The following is a 17685-nucleotide window of genomic DNA, read 5'->3' as shown; positions in this document are numbered from 1 at the left end:
AGGTCCCTGGGTTGGGACCAGGCCTCGCTCACCCACCCACTAACAACGAGGTGCTGCCTTGCCTTTCAGATCTACGAGAATGCCATGATCACAGCGGGGCTCGTCGACGACCCCCGACCCATGGTCAGCCGCCTGAACCACCTGCTCATCAAGGCCCTGGACCGACACTGACAGCTGTGAAAGCCCCAGGTCCTCCTGCAGCGTTAGGGCTGCAGGAGAGGGGACAGATGGAACCGTGGGACAAGGCAGTCTGAGACCAGTCATGGTGGGGGGGCAGGGAATGGGGACGATGACACAGGAAGGACTGGATGCTGCTGATGAGAACACCTGCTTTTGAGATGAGATTTACTTAAAAGGTATTTCTTAGACTTTTTGTCCAGACTGAGAAGGTGGGGTGCTCTGGTGACACAACCTCCAAGCTTACAATGGAAGTGGGTACAGTGAGGAAAAGTCTACCTTCCGTCCCCTTCCTCTAATTCCAGCTGCCACGGTGGTGGGGAGGGGCAGGGGCACTCAGGACCAGGCACTGGTTTCCTAAACTCCATCCCCAGCCTTTGGCTGTGTCGTCTCAGTTCTTGGCAACAGGCTGCAGAGCGGAGGTCGCCGGCCAGGCCTCACTCACGTCAGGCTCTCTTCAGTGTCACCTCCACCGGGTAATGGTCGCTGATGGCTAGGGCCTGTGGGGAGACAGCCATGAGCACAGGGACGCCCAGATATCTAGTACTCTGCACTCATGCTCCTGAGGCCAGTCGGGATTTGGGCCTGGGAAAAGGAGACCAAGAGGCGCCCAGGGCCACAGACAAGTGGCTCTTTCAAGTCAATGAAAAAAGCAGTGGGTCCAGGCCTATGTTCCTGTGTCCCACGCCCCTATTAGAGCTACGTGACCAGGACACTTACGGTCTGGTCACTCAGTCCGTATGCAGCTTGGAAGTCAAAGGGAGCGGCTGAGTTGGGAACCACAGCACCTTGGAGCAGAGGTCCTGCAACCACGATCCTGCAGCATCAGACACAAGAGAAGGTCCCCTTCAGCCCACTGTCTAGCTCTGTGCACTTACTTACACCTCGGATCCCAGCATGTACCCCCAGCTCCTCACTCACTGTCACCCCAACACACTGAGCTGAGCAACCTAGGCCCCAAACTGCACACCACTGACCAACCCACATACCTGCCAGTGTAGTGTTATCCCTAAATGTGCTTCACCCCCAAACTAAAAAATGCCGCTCCTTTCATTCCATTTCCTAAGTGGACTGAGTGAAGCTCAAGAGGGTGTGTGTCACAGGGCTTGGGAACCATTTCTGAAGCTGGTCATGGAGGCTCCCTCATCCCTGCCTGCGGGCTCAGTGTGGGCCTGGGCCCTGCTCACCTGTCATAGGCACAGTGCGTGGATGTAACGGTGGTGTCGGCAGTGTCAGGAATCAGCCACTGGAAGTGGGGGCTCTTGTGCAGGCGGATGGATGACCATTGCGAGGGGGTCACGTAGCTGCAGCCAGCGTTGAAATCACCCATCAACATGATGTTCTACCAGGAGACACACACTGGTTAGCCCAGGGCAGAATGGGGGCCCCAGAGCCCAATGCTGGGGATGGGGGTGGTGGTTGCCTCACCTCCAAGTCCCACTTCTGCCAGACATCCAGGTAGACATCATAGAGAGAGTCGATCTCAGCCACCGCATCCGATGGGGCCGCGTGCAGGGGAACAATGGCAAACTCCTTGATCTCTGTGGAAACAGTCACACTGAGCCGGTGTGGGCTGGGCTCAGCCATGAGTCAGGCTGGGGTGGAGGACACCTGAGCCAGTCCTTGAGGGTGGACATTTTCCTAAGTAACTCCAATGTAAGACCAAAGCACAAAGGGTGTAGGCTGCAGCACGAGACAGCTTTCCAGGTGTCTTGGGAAGGGCTGGGCGGGGCACTCACGTGTGAAGGGGGAGGAGAACTTGACCACAGCTGGCTCTCGGCTGAAGCTGTCATTCCCACAGGGCTCACAGCCATCATCGTACTGGTAGCTGTCCAGCACGGAAACCTGGTCGGGTCTGCAGAAGGCCGGGCCAGAGGGCAGTTAGCCTTGGGCCAGGGCACCACCTTGTCTTGGTAAAGTCACTTTCTGCCATGTCCAGGTGGGCAGGGGGCCCGGCCTTAGCACCGCACAGACCCACTGGCCTGGAGCTCCTGCCATGTTCCCTTGCCTCTGCACAGGCTGTGAGGCCAGCTCAGGGCCCTGCTCTGTGGCCCCAGTTCTCGCCCCCACACCCGGAGGGGAGGGGCTCACAGGCTCTCTAGAGCACACCCCAGCCTCCAGTCGGCACCCTCTGAGGAGGGGACCCAATCTACCTGAACAGGAACAGGTAGCGCTCCTTATAGCTGTTGCGTCCCAGCGGCTCACTGACCACATAGTGATAGGTGTTTGGGTCATCCCTGGATTGAAGAAACAAATGTCCCGGTCGGTGGGAGTCGGGGATGGGGGGGGGGAGTCCCTGGGGACCCTCCTGCCACCTATACATCTATAGCAGGGCTCCTGCCCACATCCCTATCTCTGGGGCCTTGCTGAAGTGGCATACCCTCTCCCATCCACGCCTCCTGGGACCCCACTGTCACCCACTGGTTGAGTTTGTCCAGCAGCCTCCCTACGGCCATCAGGTGGTTGTCTCTGACCTCCTGGACGAGGGCGATATCATAGCGACTCAGGATCTGGGGACAAGGCCACAGTACTGCTAAGCAGGGCAGGCTGGGTGGAGACTGAGGCATCCGAGCCTGCCTGCTGTGAGTCACAGGGCCAACCTGCTCCTCCCAGACACCTTCCTGTCACGGCTTGGCCTGGGACTTGCCTGGGACGTGCCAGACGTCCCACCACCTCCAGCCGTGCACGGCACAGCAGTGACAAGGACCTGTCCCCTTGACAGGTGGGCTGAGACCAGAGGCTTTCAATCCCCTCCCCCGATCACCACCACTGCCGATCACCCTCAGGACTGACCACTGGCCCAGGGTTCCCATGGCCTGTTAGAGGGCCCTCCCCTTACCCCACCCTGAGTCCCCTGGGGACAGGCCAGCCTGGATTTACCTGCACAATGTAGTTGGAGAGGGTAGCATTGGACATCTTGGTCTCCCCAAAAGTCCGGATGTTGAAGGCTGCTATTCTCAGGGACAGGGCCTGCTGCAGCAAGGCAGCCAGGGCGAACAGCACCCCCATCAGCCTGGCACCCCTCATTCTGAAGCAGGAGAAATGTTCACATGTGGGCCTGAGGGTGGCAGACTCAGCACCCTGGCCTCCCTGAGTCCAGCTGGGCAGAGCTGGTAGAGCCCGAGGCTGAGTAAACCCTGTCTTTGTGGGCTATGCCGAGCAGGCCAGGGTGAGCCTCTGAGCCCTCTCACCAGCGTGCAGAGCCAGACACCAAGCGCCAAGTAACAGGCACTGGATCTTCTCACTCCTCACCTGCCAGCAGATGAGCCCCTGTGAGGGTCGCCAGCCTAGGAAGCCCCTGCCGCTGTGGGGGGGGCACCAGCTCACCGCCCTCCCCGCTCCAGCCGCCCTCCCCTCCGGGATTGGTCAGGGCTCTTCCCAGGGTGGCCACGGTCACCAAGAGGGACTCCACGGGGCTTCTGGGCCTGGTACCCACCTTCCACAGGCCACCGGTCACACAGCCCTTGGGGCACCAGGCACACTCACCTGAAACTTGACTTTCACAAAGACAACAGGAATTCTGCCAAGAATCAAGAATTGATACTCTTCGGTACCAATTTTCTCCTTTCGCCGCTTTAACAAAAAATCCACAAAGTGTTAAGAAACACAACTGTGAGCTGCTGCAGCTCCAAATCCTCACAACAGGAAATGTTCGTCCCACCTGGGGTTTTAAAGGTTTAGGCAGCTGTGACCTTTCCCAGGGTATCACCTGGAGGACAAAGAACAATAGCGCTGCCTGTGTGGCTTTCCCAGCAGGTGGGTAGCTGGCATGTGTTTATTTCAAGAGGTACAGGTCCTTGCTGCTGTAAAGAGCACCTGATACTTGCACTTGGTTTTAAAAAGTCAAAAAAAAAAAAAAAAGCCAAAGGCTCTGTGTCCTTTGCCCAAGTTGCTCTCCCAGGGGTGGGGAGCAGATGCACTGGCTACTCCTGGCTGCAGGACTTGAGGTGACCTTGGAGCCAGCAGCCAAAGCCAGACATTCCATGTTGCAAATGGAGCCCATGGTGGCTGCTCTCCCAGGACCCCATCTCTCACCAACTCCAACCCCTGCTTCCTAATCCTTCAGTTGTGAGGGCGCAAGCACCCTGGCCAGAAGTCGGGGCTCTCAACAGGGCGCACATGAGATGCAGCATCGGGGGCTGCAGGGCTGTGGGCACCGGGCACCAAGGAGGGACAGGGGCCGCAGAGTCCACCTCACTTGCCAGCAAGGCAGCAGGAAGCCTTCTTGTGGAGAGCCTGTGCATTTCACGCGCAGGTGACAGGAGTGGCCGGGTCATAAGGACACTGTCAGGCAGCAGCTGAGGGTCTGTGCCAGGCCTTGGGTCCAGTCATTTCATTTGGAATCCTTGGCTTTCCCATTTGTATTCATTACCTGTGGCTGCTGTAACAAGTCCGCACAAACTTGGTGGCTTAAAATTACAGAAACTTATTCTCTAATAATCTTAGAGCCCAGAGTCCAAAATCCATTTCACTGAGCTGAAACAAGGTGTGGCAGGGCTGCACACACTCTGGAGGAACTGGGGGAGACCCTTCCTGCCTCTTCAGCTTCTGGAGGCTCCTGGTGTTCCTTGGCTTACGGCCGCATCACTTAAGTCTCTGCCTCCATCATTACATTGCCTTCTCTTCTGTGTCGATTCTCCCCCCTCAAAGATACAGGTTATTGAGTTTAGGGTCCTCCCAGATAATCCAGGACTGTCTCCCCATCTTGAGATCCTTTTTTGCCGTGTGAAATTCATAGTTTGCAGGGATTAAGACATGGATATATTTTGGGGGGTATTATTCAGCCCATCACCCCATCCATGGGGGCTCTGCCCCATTTGGGGGTTGGGGGTTGTGGTCTCCAAGGACAGCCCTGCAACTGGGAAGGCTGGGTCCCTCTCTGGAAAGGAAGGGTCTTGCAGTATTAAGGGGAGTGTAGGGCTACGGGGGACTGGGGGTCAGGGAGCAGGAGGGGCCTGAGGGGAGCAGTCAGCAGGAGCCAAGGTCAAAATCAAAGTGCCATGGATGTGGTCAGCTGGTCATGAAGTAGGACACAGAGGGATTAAAAGCAACTCAGAAAGTAAACCAACTTCAACAAGACCAGAACCCCCTGAAGTAATGAGAACATGCTGACGGACAGCTCCAGCAGTCAGTAGGAATGCCAGTCAGCTCGTGTGTACTCTGATAAGGCATCTACAACGTGGGGCCACGTGGCCTGGCCCTCAAGCTGCCAGAAGCCCCACTGCAGCCTTTTGCAAAGGTTTGATTGCTGACTCTCCTGTTTAAAATCCCCGAGGCTTCAAGTGTGTCAAAATCCAGACCCCAACCACCAGGCAAGACCATCAATGTATTCAGTGTAGGTGCCTTGACACTTTTCTTCCATAGGTACCTTTCCTGGACACACAGTTGCCAGACCTTTTGAGGGGAGCATGAGAGCAAACCAGTAGGCGGCAAAGCCATGGCTCACACAGAAGACACCCAGACCCCCCAGTTTTCAGCATGTGGGACACAGGCACCTGTCTGTTGGCACCCCTGTCCCCCTCTCAACCAAATGCTGCCCCTTCTCTGGGAGGTGCCCTCCCTCCCCAACCTGTCAGAAGAAAGGTCCCAACGGTGGCCTCACTTGCATGAAGTGCCAAGCTCTGCTGCCATATTGGTTGCTCTAAGTCGGGCCCACAAGAGAGGCAGGCAGCACAGCTGGGAAGAGCCTGGCCCAGGAGTCAGGGATTTGGGGCCTAGACCAGGCTCACCCACCGCACCTTCAACCACTTTGAACCTCAATGTCTTCATCTATAAAATGGGGATAAAACTGTCACTGCTTTCCTCTTAGGTTTGTCTTAAGGATCAACAGACATAACATTATTCTACAGAAGAATCATTTCACATCTTAAAAATTCATCTTATCCCTAAGACCAGTAACCTTCTCAGCTGTTATATTTCCATCACCCTTTTAACTTTCCCTCATGGACGTCTTCTCCATTTGTATCAGTCAGCTGTTGCTGTGTAACAAGCGACCCCAGAATTCAATACGTATGGCAGTATGCATTTTTTTTCTCATGCTCACAGGTCTGTAGGTTAGCTGGGAGGGCTCTGCTCCCTGGGCCTCCCTCTGTGGGGGGAGGCACTAAGCTGAAGGGGCTTCAGCTAGCCAGGGTATGCTCTTCTAACATGGTGGAAGGTGGAAACTTCCAGAGAGGTGAACAGAAATACATGATGCCTCCAGAAGCCTAGGCTCAAAATTTGCATGTTGCTACTTCTGCCCACATTCTTTTGGTCTTAGCAGGTGACAGGGCCAAACCCAACACCAATGGCAGAGTCAGGGGTACACTCCTCCTGCGCCCAGCTCCACAGCAGAGACAGAATGGGTGCCAGGGAAGGGAGGAAGCCCAGTGCTGCTGGCATTTTTCAATGTCACATCAGCAGACCGCTTTCTCTGATCAGGGTGAGCTATTTTTACATCAACCCTGAGAGTCTGCCACCCTCTTTAGTTAAACTAAACCTGTTCAGATACAGGAAGGGGAAATGACGCATCACACTGAAGTAATTAAGTTGGAGTCAGGTCTTGAGTTCTGAGGCGTTTTAAATCAAAGGATAGGGCTTCCCTGGTGGCGCAGTGGTTAAGAATCCGCCTGCCAATGCAGGGGACACGGGTTTGAGCCCTGGTTCAGGAAGATTCCACATGCCGCAGAGCAACTAAGCCCGTGCGCCACAACTACTGAGCCTGTGCTCTAGAGCCTGTGAGCCACAACTACTGAAGCCCGCCCGCCTAGAGCCCATGCTCCGCAACAAGAGAAGCCACCACAATGAGAAGTCCGCACACCGCAACAGAGTAGCCCCTGCTAGCTGCATCTAGAGAAAGCCCGTGCACAGCAACAAAGACCCAACTCAGCCATAAATAAATAAATTTATAAAAAGTAAATAAATAAAATCAAAGGATAAAGAAAAAAATCCTCTAAGCACCGAAGCTGGGAACACAATAGCTTCAAAGGGACATTTGCCATGTGCAGGCTGTTGGGCTGTGAGGGCAACAGTGAGTGCCACAAGACCCAGTGAGCCATCCCAAAGAATTGGTGGGGGGTGGGGGGTGACTTGCACACCAACATGTGGCCCAGGAGAGAGGACGTCCACAGACCCAGAGGGAAGAGGGAAGGGCACAGAGCTGCAGTTTCTAAACAATGCACTGAAGAACCCCCAGCCCACAGTGAACTTGCAGGCACAGCAGGATGCCTTTTACTTTTGAGGAAAACGGTGATACTAATAAACACCTCTGAACACTTCATGGTTTCAACATCATATCTTGCTACACTCCTTTCCGCTATTTCATGTCTGCAAAGCTAGGTTTCTGGCAGTTACTGAAAAAGCAATTACTGTGTAAGAATCAATGTGGAAAAAGCAACAAGGGTGGCAGTGTCCAATCTGATTCCAAGATTCAAGAAGAGCCGACAGGCACACGTTCCACCCATAATTACAGTTACTTAAAAATTAAGTGAAAAAAATTTTAAGTTTACATTATTTTCCAAATATCTACTGTAAGTTGCTAGGATGTCAATACTTAACTTGTTTGGACTTATGTATCTAAAAATGGAACTATTAGGTACTTCTTTTGGCCTATGAGTCCCTTAAAATAATTACTGAACCTTAACTAGAGGTGCTCTGAACTGCGAGTTTGGGAACCTCTAGATCTGACATACACAGTGGGTATGCCCCCTCCCACTATGGCCCTGCCTCCACCCAGATGCTCAGATACCTGAGGCTCATTTGGGTCCCTGCTTTCCCTCAGCCCCACCCCAAATGCATCCTGAGTCTACAGTCCCCTCTGGTTCTGCAGCTGTGATACCTGTCCTTCGCTGAACACAAGCAAATCCACCCATTGGTCTCCCTGCTCCCAGAAACTCTCCCCACAATCCAAGTATCCACACAGCACGCAGCACATCTTGCAAATGTGCAATCAGATCACCTTTTTCTCCTGCTTAAAATCTGTCATCGGGGGACTTCCCTGGTGGTCCAGTGGCTAAGACTCCATGCTCCCAATGCAAGGGGCCTGGGTTCAATCCCTGGTCAGGGAGCTAGATCCCACATGCCGCAACTAAAGACCCCACATGCCGCAACGAAGTTCCTGTGTGCCGCAGCTAAGACCCAATGCAGCCAAACAAATAAATAAATAATTTTTTTAAAAAATCTGTCATCGGTTTCTCATTGTCCTTATGAGGAAAGCCGGGGCCTACCAGGACTTGTGCGATGCCAGCTCAGGGCGCCGCTTTGCACGCAGAGCTACCCACCCTGTCATTCCAGTTCAGCTCACCATCACCTCTTCAGGGAGGTTGCCCTCTTCCCAACCCAACCCTGCCACCAGCGTGGTCCCAATGTCATCTTTTCCATGACCCTTATCACTTGTTTTCCTTGTTTTAGTGTTTGCTCTTACTTGCTTACACCAGTTGAAGGCGGCCTCTGGACTAGAAGACAATCTGCACAGGAGCAGGGACCTTGTCTATCTCATCCATGCAACTGACCAGGCCTAAAACAATGCCTGGAAGGTAGAAGGCTCTGTGCTCACCTGTTCCTCACCTCCTGCCCCGCCACCTCCCATGTGAGAGAACATCCCTTCCTCATGGACCCTCCAGAGAGAACCCAGCATGGCTTCCTCTCCTGAAGCACAGGAGACACCGCAGGGCGTCCAAGTGGCTTCTGGGCACTTGTCCTGAGCTGACCAGAAGCTCCCAGGAGCCAGTGGCTGTTGTGTCCTCCCTCACCCAGATTTGACCTGGATTCCTCCTCTCCCCTCAAAAGGGGTGTTTGCTGACCCCAAGACAGAGCATTTTAGAGGACAAAGGGGCTTCCATCTTTTACTTGAGATAAAAGGCCAATGTCTTTGCTGTGACATTGCTTTAATCCATGTTAGACCGCCTGTGCAGGTCAGCAGTCATCTCTCAGCTCAGCCACTGGCCTTGGCCCATGACCCCACCTTAGCTCACCATCCCTCTTGAATTTATTTCTGTTCATTATAAGGAAATCATTAACCCAGGATGGAAAATTTCTCAGAACATGCGTGTGAACTGCTACAATCCACAAGTTTCAAGGTCAAGCTCAGCACAGCCCCGACCCTGCTCCCTCACCCCCAGCTACGCCAGTGCCCATCATGTCAGTGGAACAGGGAGCACTCGGGTTCCATGGTCCACAAGCCTGAGTAGCAATGTGCACACCCCTTGCAAATCACAGACAAGCCTTCCTTGGTTCCCCGTCCCACCAAAGGCATTTTCTAAGGTGTATGTTGGAGAGATTATTATACCTTTAGCCTGAGCCCATGAGCACAAACAAGCTCATGTCCCTTTTGCCTAAGACCCTTAAAGATTTCACTAGAGTCATGGAGGTCCAATGACTAGACTCCCAATGTGCTGGTAATGTTTCCAACAAGGCTGCAATGGAGAGCGATCCCCAAATTCCCAAGCCCCCTCAGTCTCTCCCAAGCACAAAGAGTCTCCTCAGCAGGCCCCCCCGCCACTGCCCAACGGGTCTACGGAAGGGCTCAGAGGGCCCAGGACAAGGAAGCTCACAGGATAGTGCGAGCTGGTCACGGTGGGGTTTGCAGAGATATTTTCTATTGATCTATCTTGCAGTTCACTAGTCCTTTCTTCAGCTGTCTCTCGTCTACTTTTAAATCCACCTACTGAATTTTAAATTTCAGTTATTGCACTTTGAATTTTCATTTAATCTTTTATGAATTCTAATTCTCTGTGAAACTCTCCATCTTACCTATTTCAATATGTTAGTTATTTTAAAGTCCATGTCTGCTAACTCCAATATCTTACTTCCTGTGGGTCTGTCACTCTTCCCCCCCACTCCCCCCATCCTGTTTCTCAGTGTGCCTAGTAACTTGACAGAGTGTCAGGCACTGTGTGTGACAGAATGGTTGAGGATCAGGATGGTGTCTCCCTCCAGGGTGGGCAGCAGAGGGGAAGGCCACCTCAAGCCACTCCAGGGCTCAGCTAACGCTAAACTCATTCCACAGTCCTTGTAAAGTCCAATCTACCAGTGGTCCCCAAAGGTCCAAGCTGAGAGCCTGGTATTTCTTAGGGCCATTCCTCCTTGGCAGGCTCTGAACTCTTCCCTAGCATCATGAAACTGCCAAAAAGCCAGCTCTGCTTTTTTAGCCACTTTCTGCTTCTCTGGCCTCCTTCCTCTCAGGGATCTTGGCCCTCAGGTCCCACTGCCTCAGCAGGCCCAAACCCCCAGCTCAGTCTCCCCAGTCCCGCAAGATTACGCGGAGCTCCTCTGGCTTCTCTGCCTCTGAGCAGCTGCCCCTGCCCAGCCCCAAAGGGAGAAGCCAGTGCAGGAAATAGGACTCACCTCTTCAAGCTCCCCTCTGAGCTGCGGGTGCCAGGGTAGTGCTCCAGTCCTACAAGCAGATGCCTTCTGAATTATGGCCAGTTCCTTGAGTCCTCATCAGGCATTGGTCTGCCATAAGCCACTCCATTGCCAGAAGCAGTCTGTTTTCATTACCTGGAATGAGTCACTGAAGTAGAGAGCTGGAGAGGATATGGTTGATAACTAGGCAAGCTGGTCCAACTAGCAGGCCGCGTGGACATCTCTGAGCTATAAATGTCCTGTGCAGAGGTATGCCACCCAATAAGAGGCGGCCAGAAGGGAAACAGACCATCCCTTCCTGCCCGACCAAGAGTCTCTGGGACTGAAGATCTCCATATCCTGTCTGAAACCCACAGCATTTGTTCTCATCAGCCCACTCCTAAAAGTGAAGATGGCGTAGTGTCAGGACATAGCAATTCTACATTCCATAAACTTGTTCTACAGCTCCTCAGAGAATGGAGCATCTGTCCTCAGCTCAGGTTTACTACCTCACTCCTAGAGAAGAAGACTTGGGGCCTGCAGACTGCCAGCTCCAGGCCTGTTTCCTTTCTGGGGACTCTGCACCCTTAGCCAGATGGGCAATGCTGGTTTCTGAGAACTGTAAGTACCTGCTGTGCTTCCTGCCCAGGACCAGCCACGGGGCTTATCTATAGACACTATAGTTTATTTCACATTGACAGTTTCAACAATGTTTCCCAAAGGGGATCCTGCCTCAGGACCTTTGCACTGTTCTACCTGAGCACTCTGCCTCCAGATGGCTACATGGTTTGTCCCTCCCTTGACTTGAGCCTCTGCCCAGATGTCACCCTACCATAGCATCCTACTTAGTAGCAGGTTTTGTCCCACTGTTCTATCTCCTTTACCCTGCTTATTTTTTCTTGCCCACCAATCACATCTAACATACAATGTATGCTCAGTCTCATCCCACTGGACATAAGTCCCACAAGAGCTGGGGCTTATGTAGCAGCACCTAAACAAGGCCTGACAGGTGCTCACCAACTACTTGCTGAATGAAAAGATGAATGTCAGGCAGGGACTTTGACAGAACAATGTCTTTAGATGCTCCAACCTCTTCAGCTGCTCTGGTTGTGCCCATTTAAGTGTGAGCATCTCACACAAGAGGAGCCCGACTTGGTCCTCCCTGATGACTAAGTAAAGGAACAGGCTTCTGCCACTGGCCCAGGCTCCTCAGCCTCCACATCCCAAATCCTCGTGGGATGGAGACACGTAACCAAGAGTGATAAGGGAGCACCAAAGTTACAGCTCCTAACAGGAGGGGAGCAGAGGGGAAGGAGGCTTCCCGTGGGGTAAATGGCCGTCAGAACGATACTCAGGTAAAGCGCAGCCAGATAGCAGAGAGCTCAGAACAACTCCGTCCTGTCCTGGAAGTCCCAGGCAAAGGCTGAGGATTGACCCTAGAGAGGAGGTGGTGCGGGCCCATCTCCATGGAGAGGAGGAGGCTGCCCACGCCTGAGCCGGAGCCCAGCAGGACTCTCACGAGGATCTATGGCCCCAGGGGCCGATGCCCGTGTATGGTACAGCCCCACGATGCAGTAGCCACCACAGCTCTCACCACAGACCCTTAGACCTGAGTCCCAAGTGCAGTGTGTCTTTCCAACTCTGCCTACTCCTTCCTGGATGAGCAGCTAGGTAAGGCTGGTACCATGTCTTCCCTACCTCCCCTGGTCACCATGCCTACTAATCATCAGCCTCTGCTCACCCTCCATTCTCTAAGCACCTCCGGACCTCAGAGTATAGGACATTGAGCAATGTGGCCCCACCAGTGAGGAGAAGACCACGGTCCCTGAGCTCCCCTGGGTACTTCTCCCTGCCCCTACTACCACGGGAAGCTGTGAGCTGTAATGTTCCTATAACTCAGCTTCTCTTGGGGGTGGGGACACGTGCAGTGAGAGCCTGTGGGGGGCTCAGTCATGTGAGGAGAAAGGCTCCCACTGAACCATTCTCCCCCCGCGCCTCAGCTTCCCCCTACCCAGCCTCCAGGGCAGTCACCTCATCGGGCCTGCTGTGAGGGAAGGGTGCTGCACTTGTCCTGCCCAGGCCCCCCACCAGTGTGAGGGCTCCCCAAAGGGCCTGCCAAATGTGGGCAGACATAGGGCCCTGCCCCCACTTCTCTACCCAAAGGTCCAGACACTGCCCCAGTGAGGAGGCCTGAGGCATGTAGATTCCTGGCTACTAGAAGAGAATGTGCCCCCAGGAGAACAGGAAAGGCAGCCGCAGAGACCTCTGCCTCCTCAGGAATCGTAGGGCTCAGGGCTCTGGGGAATGGCACTGGATCTCACCCCACTTCTATACCAGCTTAGAAAACATGTCCACTTACCTGTGAGGCTGGCTTTCCAGACTCTCTTCCCCAGGGCCTGCATAAAAGCATAGCCGCCAGTCAAGGGACAGGGCCTCAGGCAGGAGCAGCGATGACCTCAGGATGCCAGGAATGAGCCCAGTCCAGCGCACTCCCACCTGGTCCTCTGGCCAAGGCCAGAGGGGCCTGAGGCGGGTCCTTGTCGGTCTGGCTCTCCATCATCCAAAGACTGCTGAAGTCGTAGCAGGCCATAGAGGAGGCCTACGCAAATGCATTGGTGATCGGCTGTTTCCTCACTTGGGCTCCTGTGAGGAGGCACTGATCTTCGCAGGTGCCTCAGCCCACAAATGACACAGTGCGGAAAGCAGGTAAAATGCAAATTTGCTGGGGAGCCAACACCAGACTGCCACCATGTCACTCCCTCACAGCCTGTGCCATCTTGCTGCTCCCATTCACATGTGACTGGTTTAAAAAGAAGAAAAAAGGGAGCGTTAATAATGTCAGTCAACTTAGCTACAGGGTACCAACTTGTCCTGAAATTTCATCAGGCTGTTGCATTTGTTTGTGTGTTTATTCACTCATTCAAGATGGAGTAACAGGGGCCCTAAACAACAAGAAAGCTGGACAAGAGATGATGTGATGGTTTTCAGTCACTGGATAAGTACAGGACAGTGATCCCAGGGAGAAGGGACACCAACACACTGAGCCCTATGATTTTTGTGTGTTTGTGGTGGGGCGGGGAGGGGGGGTGGTGTTGCACCATGTGGCTTGTGGGATCTTAGTTCCCCAACCAGCATTGAACCCGGGCCCACAGCAATGAAAGCACCGAGTCCTAACCACTGGACCGCCAGGGAACTCTGGGCCCTATGACTGACCAGCCATAGCTGAGGCAGTTTCTAGGCTACAGTGCAGGGAAAGGAAACTCAGACCTGGCTGTCTCCTGAGTGGACGAGACACTGAGGAGGTCAGGGAGGTCCAGGTGGCTAGAATGTGTACAGCAAAATGTTGGGGAGCAGGGGGCCGTACAGAAAGCAGAGCTCCAGGATCCAAAGAGGATTCCCTCGTGTCTTCAGCTAAGGACAAGTCTGTACCTGTGTAAGAAAAACTATGTGAGGAGGCTGGGGCAAGAACCCCTGGAAAGGAGCAGACAGAACAATCCCCAGAGCTCATACAGGAAGGGAATAAACTGTGTTCCCACAAGCCACCATGGAAAGACTTCCTCATTCACAGGGTATTGGGTAGAATCCTCAGAAGGGCATCACCCTTAGTAATGAAGCTAAATTAGCTGTAGACCAAAGGCAGCTCTGGACCACCCTAACGCAGCTCGGGAGCAATCCTCTAAAGGATCAACTGATGCCAAGGAACTTAACTGGGTGCCAGACCAAGATTAATACTATTTGAAGGAATACAACAAAACCCAGCAACCAACAACATAAATTTACAATGTCTAGTAGCCAATAAGGAAATTGCCAGGTCTATTGATCAGGGTACAGCCAGGGGACAGATACCACATGGCATTTTAAACAAGGGAAATTTAGTATAAAGAATTATTAACTATTTATAGGGAATTAACTACAAGGAACCAAAAGGGAACTCTATAGAATACCCTAGGGTGAAGGGAGGTATACAAGAGAATGACTCAGAGCTGCGAGATCACAGCTCACTGGATGGTGAAGTTTACTGGGCTGTCCCAGGCCAAGGCTGGGGGCTGAAAGCCACCTGAGAGGGTGCCAACAGAATTAGCTGGGAAGCTGTCTGCAGAGAGTGCTGGGAAGCCACCAGGGTGGAGGTGCTGATGAACTCACTAGAGAGCTGCCAAGAGTCCAGCTGGGGTACCCATGGAACTTGCCTGGGTTCCACGCAAGTGCCTACCCCCTTCCAAATATATAAAGAGCCTCATCGCTGGCACCCAGGCAAGTGCTGCTGAATTTGCAGCTAGGAAGCCGCCTGAGAAGGTGCCACAGAAATTCACTGGGGGTGAGCCAATGTCACAAAACAGGAATGAGCAAAGCACAAAGAACCAGGATGACAGGCCCTTTCTCCTCCAGCGCCCTCCACTGACAAAGGTTAGTATCAGGCTAGCTGGCAAGGGAGGAATGTTCCAGTATCACAAGCCGGCGATGAAGGGTGGATTGACAACTGCTATACCTGGCATATGAAAAAGAAGAAAATATGACTTATGACCATAAGAAAAAGCAATCAATAGCAACTGACCTAGAAGTGACAGATATAAAGGAATTATCAGACAAGGACAATAAAACAGATATTATAAACACGTTTCATAAATTCAGGAAAGTAGGGGGAAACATGAGCATAATGAGAGAAATGGAAGCTATAAAAAAACCTAAATGGAACTTCTAGAGATGGTATAAATATCTGAAATACAAAAACACACAGTATGAGATGAACATCAGATCAACACTGAAAAAGATCACACAACTCAGGACTTCCATGGTGGTGCAGTGGTTAAGAATCCACCTACCAATGCAGGGAACACGGGTTCGAGCCCGGGTCCGGGAAGATGCCACATGCCACAGAGCAACTAAGCCCATGCATCACAACTACTGAGGCCCATGTGCCTAGAGCCCATGCTCCGCAACAAAAGAAGCCACTGCCATGAGAAGCCCGCGCACCACAACGAAGAGCAGCCCCTGCTCGCTGCAACTACAGAAAGCCTGCACACAGCAACGACCTAACGCAGCCAAAAATAAATAAATAAATTTATTTTTTAAAAAAGAGGGGCATTACATAATAATAAATGGGCCAACTATTCAAGAAGACATAATAATCCTTAATGTGTATGTACCTAATAACAGAGCTTCAAAATACATGAAGGAAAAACTGATAGAACTGCAAAAAGAGACAGATGAATCCACTATTATAGCTGCAGACTTCAACACCCCTATGACAGAAATGGACACATCCAAAAGGCAGAAAAGGACATAGCTGAACTCAACAAAACCGTCAATCAACTGGATATAATAGATATCTATAGACTACTTCATGCAGAAGAATATTCATTCTTCTCAAGTTCACATGGAATATTCACCAAGATAGACAACATTCTGGGACGTAAGACATATATTAACACATTTAAAAGAACAGACATCATACAATGTATGCTCTCAGTCCACAACAGAATTAAATCAGAAATCAGTAACAGAAAAGGAGCTGGAAAATCCCCACACACTTGGAGATTACATAACACATTCCCAAATAACACATAGATCAAAGGAGAAATTAAGAAATGTTTTGAACTAAATGAAAACAAAAATACAACTTATCAAAATTTGTGAGATGCAGTGAAAACAGTGCTTAGAAGGAAATTAATGGCATTGAATCCATGTATTAGAAAAGAAAAAATATCTGAACTCAATAATCTAAGCATCCACTTCAGGAAACTAAAAAAAGAAGAGCAGGGCTTCCTTGGTGGCGCAGTGGTTGAGAATCTGCCTGCCAATGCAGGGGACACGGGTTCGAGCCCTGGTCTGGGAAGATCCCACATGCCGCAGAGCAACTGGGCCCGTGAGCCACAACTACTGAGCCTGCGTGTCTGGAGCCTGTGCTCTGCCACAAGAGAGGCCGTGACAGTGAGAGGCCCGCGCATTGCGATGAAGAGTGGCCCCCACTCGCCGCAACTAGAGAAAGCCCTCACACAGAAATGAAGACCCAACACACCCAAAAATAAATAAATAAATTTATTTAAAAAAAAAAAGAAGAGCATATTAGTTCCAAAGTAAGCAGAAGAAAAGAAATACTGAAAATTAGAGGAGAAATCAATGAAGTCGAAAACAAGAAATAGAGAAAATCAAGAAACCAAACGATAGTTCTTTGAAAAGATCATCAGTAAACCACTAGCTGAACTAAGAAAAAAAAGAGAGAGGACACATATTACTAATATCCAAAATGAAAAGGGGACATGACTGCAGATCCCATGGGCATTAAAAAGATAATAAAGGAATACTATGAACAACTCTATGCCCACAAATGTAATAACTTAGAGCAGGGGTCCCCAACCCCCGGGCCATGGACCGGTACTGGTCTGCGGCCTGTTAGGAACCGGGCTGAAAGCAGGAGGTGAGCGGTGGGGGGGCAGGTGGGCAGGCAGGCGGGTGGGCTAGCGAGCAAGCGAAGCTTCATCTGCCGCTCCGCATCACTCCCCATCGCTTGCATTACCACCTGAACCAACCCTCCCTCCCCACCTTGTCCGTGGAAAAACTGTCTTCCACGAAACTGGTCCCTGGTGCCAAAAAGGTTGGGGACCGCTGACTTAACAGGAAATGAACCAAACCTTGAAAGCACAATCTGCCAAAACTCACACAAACAGAAAGAGACAATCTGAGTAGGCCTAGATCTACCAAAGAAATGAACAAATAACCTTCCAAAACAGAAAGCATCAGGCCCAGATGGGTTCACTGGTAAATTCTACCAAATATTTAACAAGAAATTATACCAATTTTCCACAGTCTCTTTCAGAAGGTAGAAGCAGAGAGAATACTTGCTAACTTATTCTGTGACATCAGCATCACTCTAATACCAAAACACATTACAAGAAAAGAAAGTACAAATTAATCTGTCTCATGAACATAGATACAAAAACGTTCAACAAAATATAAACAATTAAAATCCAAGGACTTCCCTGGTGGCGCAGTGGTTAAAAATCCACCTGCCGATGCAGGGTACACGTGTTCGATCCCTGGTCCAGGAAGATCCCACATGCCGCGGAGCAACTAAGCCCGTGCACCACAACTACTGAGCCTGCGCTCTAGAGCCTGCGTGCCACAACTACTGAAGCCCGTGCACCTAGAGCCTGTGCTCCGCAACAAGAGAAGCCACCTCAATGAGAAGCC

At 51.7% G+C, this 17685-nt stretch overlaps 2 protein-coding genes across 6 annotated transcripts in view; one reads left to right on the top strand and one right to left on the bottom strand.

The window, feature by feature from the left end:
* Window positions 1–368, top strand: part of TRAP1 (TNF receptor associated protein 1) — a 55121-nt gene extending 54753 nt beyond the window's left edge. The window contains exon 18 of the mRNA XM_036827197.1: window positions 70–368. Coding sequence (XP_036683092.1) covers window positions 70–171 — 102 coding nt within the window. The 3' untranslated portion in view covers window positions 172–368. The remainder of the gene's footprint in view (window positions 1–69) is intronic.
* Window positions 329–17685, bottom strand: part of DNASE1 (deoxyribonuclease 1) — a 27610-nt gene continuing 10253 nt past the window's right edge. The window contains exons 2-12 of one of the 5 annotated variants that reach the window (XM_036827199.1): window positions 12857–13297; window positions 10501–10653; window positions 3664–3886; window positions 3058–3205; window positions 2599–2687; window positions 2331–2414; window positions 1917–2032; window positions 1606–1718; window positions 1365–1519; window positions 898–994; window positions 329–677 (exon numbers count right to left, since the gene is read on the bottom strand). In XM_036827199.1, coding sequence (XP_036683094.1) covers window positions 624–677; window positions 898–994; window positions 1365–1519; window positions 1606–1718; window positions 1917–2032; window positions 2331–2414; window positions 2599–2687; window positions 3058–3204 — 855 coding nt within the window. In that variant the 5' untranslated portion in view covers window position 3205; window positions 3664–3886; window positions 10501–10653; window positions 12857–13297 and the 3' untranslated portion in view covers window positions 329–623. Of the gene's footprint in view, window positions 678–897; window positions 995–1364; window positions 1520–1605; window positions 1719–1916; window positions 2033–2330; window positions 2415–2598; window positions 2688–3057; window positions 3887–10500; window positions 10654–12856; window positions 13298–17685 lie in introns of all 5 variants that reach the window. The other 4 variants (XM_036827200.1, XM_036827198.1, XM_036827201.1 and 1 more) reach the window with 4 other exon arrangements.

The sequence above is a fragment of the Balaenoptera musculus genome, chromosome 15 (genome assembly GCF_009873245.2).
Source record: "Balaenoptera musculus isolate JJ_BM4_2016_0621 chromosome 15, mBalMus1.pri.v3, whole genome shotgun sequence".
Lineage (NCBI taxonomy): Eukaryota > Metazoa > Chordata > Mammalia > Artiodactyla > Balaenopteridae > Balaenoptera > Balaenoptera musculus.
Note: the sequence above shows the minus strand (reverse complement) of the source record. Positions and strands in the feature narration are given on the sequence as shown.